This window comes from Chelmon rostratus, chromosome 14 (assembly GCF_017976325.1).
Source record: "Chelmon rostratus isolate fCheRos1 chromosome 14, fCheRos1.pri, whole genome shotgun sequence".
In the NCBI taxonomy this organism is placed as follows: Eukaryota; Metazoa; Chordata; class Actinopteri; order Chaetodontiformes; family Chaetodontidae; genus Chelmon; species Chelmon rostratus.
In genome coordinates, this window is record NC_055671.1 from 17803778 (window position 1) to 17815878 (window position 12101).

The following is a 12101-nucleotide window of genomic DNA, read 5'->3' on the forward strand; positions in this document are numbered from 1 at the left end:
TACAATTGTTTTAAAACCAATGCACAAACTTTACAAACATTTACAAAGCATGACAGTGACTTCAATTTACTCCAATAGCCACAGTCTCAAGATCCCAACTCAATATATGCAGTAGCATCTTTGGAATGAAACGGATGCATGCTTTTATTGTGTTAGATTTTTTTCTTCTGTACATGTTGCTGTATCCTTTTTAATGGACAGGCAGACAGTCCTGAGGCCAACAGGGGAGCAGATCAATCAAATGTTTGACCTGAAGGTACCACAGAAGGTATGTGGACTTTTATTGCACTGGTGCAGGTGTGCTGCTACAGTGTCTTTTTTTTTTATCTATAAAGAAAGAAGAAAGCAAAACATATCAATAAACTCCAGCAAAGTGCTGATGTGAGCACACGGCAGACTACCAGAGTATTTAAAATGTTGCTATCTAAACATCACAGTTGTTCTGTTTATCTTGATTTTGCTGAAAACATCTGAGTAATCTGAGCATTTAAGAAGGTAACCTTGTGTGTGTAAAAAAAAAAAAAGAATCTTAATAGAAAAACTAAATATACTCCCTTGCAGTAAAATAAGCTTCAAGTATGAAACATGCCTGTTGAAATGTACACAACTCCAATAGAAAAGCTTTAATTGCCTGCACCCTGATATATTGTGCGTTTGCTATAATGAAGCATGCTTGTGTTGGGATAACTGCTGATTATTGACTTGTAATGCTGATCATGACCTTTACTGAGAATGATAATTCCATAAGAGCCTTGCTGTACCAACACTGGCTTCAGTCATATCATGTTATGTCTTTTTTCATCCACTAGATGGGGCTAATTTCCCAGATTTAACCTCAAGGTCTTAAAATCCAGTCTTTAAGCATCATGTTGAAGTGCTGCAAACAGTTTTCATTCATTAATGTAAATCTGAATCTACTATAACCAGGACTTATATATGACTGACTCTCTTTACAGGCACAGAAATACCCTCACTTCCAAAACTGGGACAACACTGGCACATGCTGAGGCCTCTCGCATGTCAAGTAGCTTTACTCCGACTCTGCCCAGGTGTGATATGACACTGTCATCACTCATCTCATCTGAAAGAGCAGCGCACTTCCTGGTGCTGCCAAACACCCAATAGGGCATCGTTCTACTTTTGAGGGACGCTCATCACCTCGGCGTGTGTTAAGAGTTGGGGGTACTTCTCCTCCCTCCGTACGAAGATGGATGGCCCACAGCGGGGGTGTCTTGACATGACGGAGAGGCATAAAGAGGAGGAAAATGTGCAGTGTGCGCCGTAAGCGTATCTCTGGTCCCACAGTCCCACCACTCAGCCACTCTCCTCTCGACCTTGGCCTGCTCAATTAACAGGGGACACAAGTAACCGTGCAGTCCTCATAATGGACGGATCTGTTTTGCAGTTAGTATCTAATGGGCGCAGAAGTTGATGTATAAAGAAAAGCTTGTACTACAGAACTCTGGCAAAAAGACAGCAGCCTCCAATGCAGCAAACACATATTCTAGCTTTAAAGTCATGAACTTATTCACTTATATAGCTGTGGGCTGCACAATCACGATCCTCTAATGCAAGCCTGTGATGTGCTTTGCTCAACTGGACCCCAAACAGAAAGAGCAGTTGTTTCGGTAAGTGAGGAGAAGTCATTCAGAAGGAGAAGAAGACTCTGTGTCTACAGACAGAAAAAAATACGTCTTCTACAGACGTATTTTTTTTCAGCTTTTCCAGAAATGTAGGCCACACACGTCTTTGAAAATATATCATTATGTACGGAAGTTATCTTAGATTTCAGGATTACGACATTACTTTAGCTAAGTGTGTGTTTATGATATGATCCAGACCTTTATGAGATGACAAGTACATTTTGGCAACATTCACTGTGTGTCTGTGCTCACAGGCTGTTTAAATAAAAAAAGGCCTATACGCTACAGTACACAGTGTATTTTACGATGTAAGAATATTATATTGACGCCTCAGGACATTTAAAAAAAGGAATAAAGCACAATAAGGTCAGTATAGAACACCAGAGAGACATTGGTGTCCATTATTCTGCCTGTATAATGATCATTTCCATAACACTTTAAAGGCTGCCTAAGGTCGCCTATAAAGAGACTCTGTCACCTGGGGACCGCCAGGTTGAACAAGCCTTGCTGTAGTGCCTTTAAGCAAGGTAGCTAGCCAGAATGAGCTCTAGGGGGCGCTATTCTGAAGCTAACCATGACCTCTGACATGGTGTCGACGAGAGAGAGAGAAAAATAATTCCCTGCAGACATAAACAAAGTATAATAAATAGAGTATTATGAGGGGGTGCATGTTTTAAAGTGACGATATGAAAAGAGCAGGTCATTTTTAATACAAAGGGGCACAGGCGGCCACTGTGGTCGGTCATTGTGTTTTTATTCTTCATTTTGGGCTACAACCCAAAAGCAAATGACTGCAGGCTTGTGGTGACTCTGCAGTGCTCAACTGACTCTACAGTGAACTTGTAGCTGTGACAGGCGCCATAGTCAATATATAAAACATACTGAAGATTTTCAGGCGTGATCTGCTCGGGATCTCTCTGAAAATGAATGAGGAGATTGAACTTTTATTTATTTCATTTTTTCCCCCCCTACGAGTGATGAATGAATATTAGCGCCAGGGAAAGCCCACAGCGACAGCAGATCAGCCTATGAAACGTGCCTCTCCAGACGCACGGCGGTGGCCAGCGCATTGCACAGGCGGCGATGTGGAGGTCAGTCGCTCATCAGTGCAACGCGCCGAGCAGTTTCCCCCCTTAAAGCCCACTCTCTGCTCCCTTTGTCCTCCAGAAACAAGGGATTTCGCATTGCACTCCGTCGCCGCAAGTCTCGCTTTGTGTTTATCTTTTTTTTTTTTTTTGGGTGACGGGTGTCCCGGTGCGTCGTCGTCCCGACACCGGACAAGTGATGCTTTGGAGGTGCACTGTTGCTCCCGCGTCGCTTTGCATGTCTGCAGCAAACCGGGCTGGAAATGCTCCTATGCTCAACTGACCGGCGGAGCTCAGAGGTAGGTGCCCACAGCTGCCCCGCATGGATGCAGGGGAGGCGGCGTGAGGGTGGGGGGGGGGGGTACTTTCCAGTCAGCGCATGTTTCTCCCGTTTGATCAGATAAGGGTTCCGAGCACAATGTCCTCTGCGGGGTGCTCAGCACTGCGGCTCCGCGCACTAGTTTGTGAGTATTTCATTTATCCCCAGAGGGATATTCAGATGCGCCGGGGTGACCTTATCGCGCGGTCTGAGAATGACATCCATGAAAGGATTTCCCCCGGCGGATTCAATGTTGCCACGGTGACTTGAAGTTTGCCTGTTTATCGCTCAAACGCATCTCCTAACTCGGGTCAGTCGCTCTTCCTCCTTTAAGACGCTGTTGTGGGACAAGCTGTCACTCAGCGGGAAAGGGTGCTACAGCGGACCACATGGCAAAGCTGGGATATGAATATTGTAGGATGATGGGAGGATATTAACGCCATTAAAAACTTCCTTCCTGACGCTCCAGCTCCCTATGGGATGAGGCTGTAATGTTGCAAGATGCACACATGATGCACTACACTTTTTCAATAAGGATTTAATTATTGAGCTCACATTTACGAGTTTACGAGTCATGAGGCAGCAGACTTTTCTATCTCTACTGGTGGAGCAAAACCTGGCAAGTCATGAAAGCTCATGTCCTGAAGAGGGCACACTGTGGGGATTCCATTTACAGTACACAACAGCAGCAAACTATAAATCAAAAGCCTCCAATTTAGTTCTCTTAATGGGAAAACGGATCATGCCATTCATCACGCATGCACCGCAGACGATGGTCCACTGGGAGGACTTTCTGATTAAAGTATAAAAATTAAATAACTGATGCATGATAGATGACGGAAGGAGGGAAGGAAGCGGGAAGGAGACCTCTCCATCACCCGGAGAGTTTGGACCTGTTCATTTCTAATCATCATTAGCATTAATGTCGCTGCTGTCCAGCTACTATTGCAGTTTAAGTTTAGAAGTGTGTTTTTCCTTCAGTGTCTTAAAATCTTACTGTCTATGTCTGTCTTTTCATTGATGGTTAGACGCTGTGCAGGAGCTGCTCATGTCTCATGGCTCTGCCTCTCTACTTTTTCCTCCCTCCCTCCCTCTCCTGGTGGTGTCATGTTTTCCTGCCTCCCCTCACAGGTTAGACTCTCAGTCAACAGAGGGTCACAGCCACTAACACATCACCCACCCTCCTCCTGGCCGGCAAGAGTCGTCCGTCTGCCTGCGTTCATCTGAACAGCAGTGAGGATAGACAGGAAACTTACACTCTAGTGGTTCTGCCTGTGTGTGTGTGTGTGAGTGCTTCAGTGCCTTTAGTGTTCCCCAAAGCCCTCCACTGTGTGTGTGTGCAATGATGTGCGGTTGTGTCAAGGTGGAGAATTGAGAGGAAGACGGGACCTGTTCAAGTCAGCAAAAGCGAGCCAGCTGCAGCGTATGTGTGTGTCAGGATTGAGCAGTCCGGCACGTGAGACCAAGAGAAAAGTGTGTGTGTGTGTGTGTGTGTGTGAGCAGGCTATGAGTCGTCTCAGAGGGAGAGGCCGTCGGATGCTGAGTTGAGCTAAGGGGAGAGCAGAACAGGAGAATCTGTAAGAGGAGCAGCCATGGGGCTCGGACAGTCCAGCAAGGCTCCGGTCACTGACGACACAGACGAGGGTGAGTACCGAAACATCCCAAAATCCTTATTCCACTTTCCTTCTTTTTGCTTTGCCACTTTTGTGGGTTAAATCTGGTAAAAATCATTAGGAAAGGTGAAAAAAAGTTGGGTCTCCATTTCTTCTGCAGCCTTATTAATGGGTTAAATTATTCCTATTACCTGCCAAAATCAAGAGCACTTACAGTAAATGGTTGGACTGATGTAATGCTGATTAGGTCTGCCACTTGTTTTCCTCAGCAACAGAAAAGAGGAATTCCCTGAACTGTAGCTACAGTTTGACTTTGTTTTCTCAACCCAATATAAATCTAACCCCTGCTCCTGTGGCCTTTACTGGTAAATATTTATTGTTATTGCAAACCGCTTGAATGTTGCCAGACTGTTATCTTAAATTCTTTCAGACCGATCACCATCAAGGTCAGCTTCAAAGGGAGTTATTAGTTTGATTGGCAAAGCTCGTGGTTTGAATTTATCTCCCTTTTCTTTGTGACGCAAGTAGATAATACAATGTGAATTTATTGATCCGAGTCAGTCTCTGAAATTAATTCCACTCTGGCTGCACCCCAAGGACTTCAAAATAAGCCAGTGTACATGAGTCAGTCATTTAGGCACAAGTGAAGTGGCTTTCCCAGGTTTTTCCTCACTGCGTGTCTCGTACCGTCAATTAACTACAGTTTCTTTTTATGGACCTGCAAATTGTGATATCTGTCAGGTTAGAATTCAAACGCCATTAGTTATCATTGGACTTTTCTTTTATTTGTATATCTTTTCATTATCGTGTGGCAAACTAAAATAATTTTTTTTCTGTGTCACATTACTGCCTCGCAGCCTCATGAAATCCATATCTGTGGCTTTTTCACTGGAGGCAACCTCTATCAAAGAGGAGATCATTATTCATGGTTAACCTTGCTGCTTAGTCATCTAGTGCCGCTCTGGAAATGTCACTCATTACAGAGCTTCTCTGAACCCTGGCTTAATGCAACAGTGCACCTTTCCGACTTCGCCCTCACAAAACGGCGTGGGCGATTTCACCAAGGGCAGGGGAATAACAAACGCAGAGACGCATCGTTCTGAATTAGAGCGAGCCTCGCTCACTGGAAACAAAGAAATCCCCCCGCTGATGAAACTCACGTCAGAGGCAGGCAGGATTCTCCTTCTGAGGCTGGAGGAGCCAGACCGGGTTCGCTGCATGTTGACTGTGCATCACACGCTCACTCCCCCTGAGTAGCAATAAACATGCAAATTGAGTTTTCACTTCACACTTCAGGAACATTAAAGGGCGCTTCAAGGTAATATTGGCCGCGGAGGTGGAATTCATGTTTGTTAATTTGACAGTGAACGTTAATAAATGCTGACATTTCAAAAAATTTATTAAAAGCTGTCTATCTAATTGTCAAGCGACTTTTGAAAAGACATGAAAAAGAAAAGAAAAAGAAACTAAAACTAGGTTAGGCAAAGTTCAGTCAGAAGTTGGTGTATAGGCTACGTTATGCACGGCTATGATAAACAGAGTAGGAGTCATGAACTGGAAACAAAACTGCCGATAATCCTTAAAGAAACAGCCACCAGCAAATTCAGACAGGTTTTTAGTAGGAGTTCTTCTTCTTCTTCTTCTTCTTCTTCTCAGAGCAGTAACAGTTGATCAGTCATGACGGTTAAATGTTCGCTACATCATAACTTATTCAGAAAAGTTGTTTCCAGCTGCCACTCAGTGCATCAACTCTTTATCGTAAAAGGCAAAAACTACCCCGAGCAAGCGTGAAAACTCCTTAACAGAAGTGGTTGGAAAGTTATGAAGAGCAGTTTTACTTGATTACTAGATTGTGGCACCACCATCAGGCCGGTTTTGCAAATATTTATTTCCCTCTCATATTTTACACACAGAATAGTTAAACTGCCCATACAGCTGATACGTACCTGAACACAACACTGTCTGTTGTGATCGACTGTTACAACAGTTCTAGCCACATTTTACTTAATGACAAATATAGATATATTACGCTTCATTTTTGTAATGTCTATAGTAAATCCAATAAAAAATGCAGAAATACTAAAATATACATAAATATTTTAGCTCAAAAGCAGCAGCAAGTTGTTGAAAAAAAGAAATTCTAATAAAATTTGCAATTAAAATAAAAACAAATTTCTAAGTGTAAATGATCAAATGATTGTTTTTCCAAGAAAATAATCAGAATGATTTGCAGACTTAATTTACAGACTGTTTTCCTTCCTGGTATCAGTACAGAAAGAGATGCAGAATTTGTTGCTCATACTCAACCCGTATTAGTTGATTTACAGAGAAGTGTGTGCATGGAGGTGAACTCTGTCAAGACATGTTTATCTCCTCTGAGAACGATGTGTGTGCCACACGTGCTTCTGAGTGCGCCACATACGTTTTCCACTTTGTGCAACCAGCAGCCTCTGGTTAATGGACAGGCCCTGTTTACTGCTGATCATGCTTTACTCACATTGCAGTGGCACATGGACCCATGGGTTCTCTTTCAGTTGTCAGAGCAACAGCGTGAGCGCTGATGTTCCCAGGCTGGTGGGTCCTTAAGTGATTTACAGGCGTCTGTGTGAGAGGTGGGAGAGAGAGGGAGAGAGGGAAACAGAGCGAGACAGTAGGCCCACAATTGAAAACGTCATTTATGTTTTCCACATAGAAACACCTAAACAACAGGACAGTGGCTAAATCTCTTCCTCTTTGTCTGAATCAGCAATTGTGCATCACAGCCAGAATCTGGTAACAAGTGAGACAAAAACATCTTAGTTAGTCTACAGCTGGCTAAAATGCTCTCATAGGGCCAAACTCATGATCTATTTGCTCTCCACTTACAGACAACTGAATGATGACAATCAAGGGATTTGATTTAGAGTCATTAATGCTACCTGCTAAATAGCCAACCACATTGCTGCAACAAGTGAGACGTAAATCAAAAACATCAATAAGCCACACTGCTGCATTGGCTGTTCTGTATATTTATCATGATGAACACGAATACTGCAGTCAATCCCACATGCACTATCCTGCTGCTGGAAATACTCACTAGGGCAACAAATGTGTATTAATCCACCGCTGAACATAGTCCCCAACAAAAGTATTATTTACTCCTGTTTGAGTTTGCTAAAACCACGATGCCCAGCTGTTTTAGGTAAACACCCAGCCTTTGGAAAAAATGAAACTACCTGTCTGTGGTCTGTTTTTAAAGATTTATGTCTTCAGTGGGAATGAATGTGCTTGGGGCTGAGTGCAACAGACGGTAGGGAGGTTGAAAAGTACTGAGAGACTGAGCACATTGTTGGTTTTTGGTCTTTTAATTGGATTTCATGTCAACGTGAAAATATTTTCCAAAACATGAAAAAATGGCAGTGTCATACTTTAACTTAACTTTTCAAAAGCTCAGTTTTCCTTTTCCAACGTTCTCAAGTTTCGTTTTGTGTCTGTGCAGCCGTGACGATCTGCGTTGTGTTAATTTCTGTCATTTGCGTCACATTACGGTACAGACAAGCAGGGGGCTCGAGAGGTTGTGCAAGAACTGAACGAGCGTGATTACTTAAATCCAAACTGATTAGCATGTGTCAGTCAAATTCCAATTGACTAGCAGTTGATTTCCCCAGTTAGGTTCAGCCATGGAACGGCTATCAATGTGTCAATTCCACTCGTGCAGATTTCAGTCATTACTCGCTCTATTACTCATGTGTCCATCATTTAATACAGCGACCATTCATTCAATTATTCTTGTAAAATATGAGCTTCCATCTCACCCCCTCCCTGTCTCTCTGTGTCGACCTCTCTCTCTCTTTGCACGTCTACATGTCTCTTTCTGCCCTCTCGTCCAGGACCACAGCTGTCTCTCTAAAAAAAACCATCAGATCAGGATCTCTGAGTAGCTCAGCAGGAAAATGACCATGTTTATCTGGAGTGTGTGTCATCTATAAGTCTATGCATGCACAGTATGTGTGTGTGTGTGTGTGTGTGTGTGCATCATCAAGCGGGCTTCATATGGTCCCTATCAGAGTAGGTTGTGTAAACACTCCAACACAGATAGTGTGAGAGGAGGAAGTGCCAGTGATACGTGACTAACAGAGCATAATATTAACTGTCACATCCAATAGATCTAGTGACTGCAGGCAGAATGAGTGTGTGTGTGCTGCAAGAGAAGCAGGTGATGTTTTCAGTCAACACTTTACGAATATAAAGATTGTGAATGCATCGTGTGCATCTGTGTGTGTGTGTGTGTGTGTGGTCAGAAGAGTGCAAAGAGTGGGCAGCAGCTGTTCCATCCTCGGGGAAACGGCAGAGAGGGAAAACCTTCTGTCCTGGTTGTCATGGCAGCAAGAAACAAACAGCCCCATCCGGTTCCAATTGGCGATAAATGTTGCTGATGGTTGGAGAGTGAGACAGGGATTTAAGCTCTGGTTTAGGTTGTGTGTGTGAGCATGTTTAATAAGTGTGCAGAGGAGAGAATGATACAAAGAGGATAGAGGATATTGAGCTGCAAGCAAAAAAAAAAAAAAGGGGCAGCTAAAAATAAGTCTTTTGTTGTTTGGTGGAAAAACGCAACGATCATAAAAGGCGTCTTTGTGCTGGAGCTTATTTCAATTCTCCGCTATACAGTCAGTGACCTGCGGATGCCCTGGAGACCTCCATCTGCTTCAGCTTGACTGTGTGCACTGTGCAGATGAGCTCAAAGCAAACCTCACAGTGAACCTACTGTAACTGTACTGACAGTTAACATTCATCTATTCCGTTTAATGACTGAATGACCTTGTTTTCATTTTAAAAGAGTCAAAGTGATAACAATTTCTAGAGAAGGTTGCATTTACCTGGAACACATTTTCATATTACGCATATATTCTTTCTTTTCTTTGCTGACATTACAGTCAGTGTATTTGAAGCTGAAATCAATAACCTTTCAAATGTTTAAACTGGTGGCAAAAGAAGATTTTATGCTCCTCTTTCTTGCAGTGAACTTCGACCACTTCCAGATCCTGAGAGCAATAGGGAAAGGAAGCTTCGGAAAAGTAAGTTCATGTTTGCCAGCGTGCTTTCTTTCCAGACTGCAAAGGAGAAGAGAGATGAGTTGGAAACAGTGTTCAAGGATGTTTCAGCTTCACAGCACATCGATCTATTAATTCCAGAAGGGGAAATTAGTTTAGTATCCTACGCAAAACAAAAAGAAAATAACAAAAAGTCAATACAAGTGAAACGAGCACGCCTATCCAATAAGTTGTCAAATCACAAGAGACATATAGGCAAAAAATCTGAATCAGAACGTTAAAAAAATATATCAAAAGTACATCCAATGTAATTGAATACATGCAAATATCACGGAGGTCATGTTTCATGTGATCCTGGGGCTGCAACTATTGATTAGCCTCATTATTGATCTCTTTGTTTATTTTCTAGATTATTAACTTGTCAGAAAAAGAGTGAGAAATACCATCGCAATTTCCTGAAGCCCAACCCGATATCATCACATTGCTTGTTTTGTCCAACACACACTCTGAACTCGAAAGTTATTGATTTTACTATCACATCAGACAATAAACAGCAGCAAATCCTCACAATGTAGAAGCTGCAAGTAGGGAAAGTTCAGCATTTCTGCTCGAAAAAGGACTTAAATGGTTATTCTGTTTTCAGAATAACTGCCGATTATTTTTCTGTCGATTAACTAATCGTTGCAGCTCTGCGTGATCTCCTTTGATTTCCCATATTACAAATAATATATCATGTCCCCTCTCCGTCAGTAGTCATCATACAGTCTAGTATGTTCCGTTCCATTTGTAATTTGCTCGAGACCAACTGGCAGCTCCATGGAAACTAATCTGAGGTGATAGCAGTCGTGTTTCCTCTTGCCGTTAAGCCATATAGTGCAGAGTAATTCCCATCAGCGTGTACAGTTCATGTGCGCACATATAGCGACGCACGCACTGATGCGCATGTATGCACACACCCACAAAGCATCTCCACTCTGTCCAACAACAGATAAGCAGTCTAATCACAGTAGATGGCAAGCTGTTCAATGGGAGGAGTGATGTGATCAGGGTTTGGCTGATTAACTGTGCCAGCTGGTCCACAGATCACTCTCTTAGATAGCAGTAATCACTGACTTATTGACGCTTGTAAGCACAGACAAGCACAACTACAAATAAATATGGGGTATTACATGGCTGCATATTGAGAACAGTGTCTGTTTTCATACGCATCGTCAAATGGGGTAATCATGTACAGTTTGATATATACACACAATGACAGCTACCCAGACTGCACCAGGTGTTGTATTCTCCATTTTAAGTATTTATTTCCACTGGTGTTAATACACTGTGTGCTGTTTGAAAGCACTGTAATGCAATTTTGAAAGAAATGTCCACATTTCCTATTGACATGCACGAGCAGCTCTAATGAACACTGATGTGATGTTTCCCATCTCTAAAATGCAAAACACACCGGTGTGAAAAGTTTAACGTCTGAAGAGAGGATTAAATTTGTGATCACGGAGATTAAAGGGAGATCCTGAAGTTTCCTTCCGGCCTTGTTAGACGGGCAACATTTCTCGTTATTGCACGAAAGCACTTCATGTGCCCTTGAGTCTCAAGCAATAAAGCTTCAGACAAACATGGATGAATGATGGTAAAAACACTTCTCTACTGCAGCATTTTTCATGGGTTTTTTTTCAACATGTTCTAAGAACGCAGAATTCTTATTTGTCTATATGCAACATAATTAACCAGCGATCAATGATGCATTGCCCTATTTTCTGGCTACACTTAATAATACAATTATGCACAAGAGGGACAGTGATGTTTATCACATATTATCATGTTGGATGATACTGGATGATGTGCTAGCTAGTTAAAGTTTGCAAAAAGCAGCATATAAGTCGCTTTTAACATCTTTGAAAGTACTGAGCTGTAAGACAGAGAAACACAAGCAGAACACAGTATTAATTTCGACCACAGCAATGAAGGAATTTACCCTTTTGTGACTTACCAGGTCTGCATTGTACAGAAGAAGGACACTAAGAAGATGTATGCCATGAAGTACATGAACAAGCTGAAGTGCGTGGAGCGGAATGAAGTGAGGAATGTCTTGAAAGAGCTGCAGATCATGCAGAACCTTGAACATCCTTTCCTGGTCAACTTCTGGTAAGCCACTAATGCTTTAGCGAATATTGAATGTATGACTGTATATGTCTGAGTATCAATTAGACTTTGGACTGATCCGATCCAATATCTGTATCGGGTGCAGACACTGACGCAATTCATTCATCCGATATTGAATGGACATGACAGATCCACGTATCCTGATGTTTTTATGAATTATAAATATGTAATAATGCAATTTGAAGCTCACATCATGAGGCAGGCTGCAGCTGACTGAGCTGGTAACAACTCAAGATGTCCTTGGT

At 42.5% G+C, this 12101-nt stretch overlaps 1 protein-coding gene across 1 annotated transcript in view; it reads left to right on the plus strand.

The window, feature by feature from the left end:
* The first annotated feature begins 4606 nt into the window (after positions 1-4606).
* stk32a (serine/threonine kinase 32A) overlaps positions 4607-12101 on the plus strand; it is a 64195-nt gene continuing 56700 nt past the window's right edge. The window contains exons 1-3 of the mRNA XM_041952532.1: positions 4607-4691; positions 9659-9714; positions 11687-11838. Coding sequence (XP_041808466.1) covers positions 4640-4691; positions 9659-9714; positions 11687-11838 — 260 coding nt within the window. The 5' untranslated portion in view covers positions 4607-4639. The remainder of the gene's footprint in view (positions 4692-9658; positions 9715-11686; positions 11839-12101) is intronic.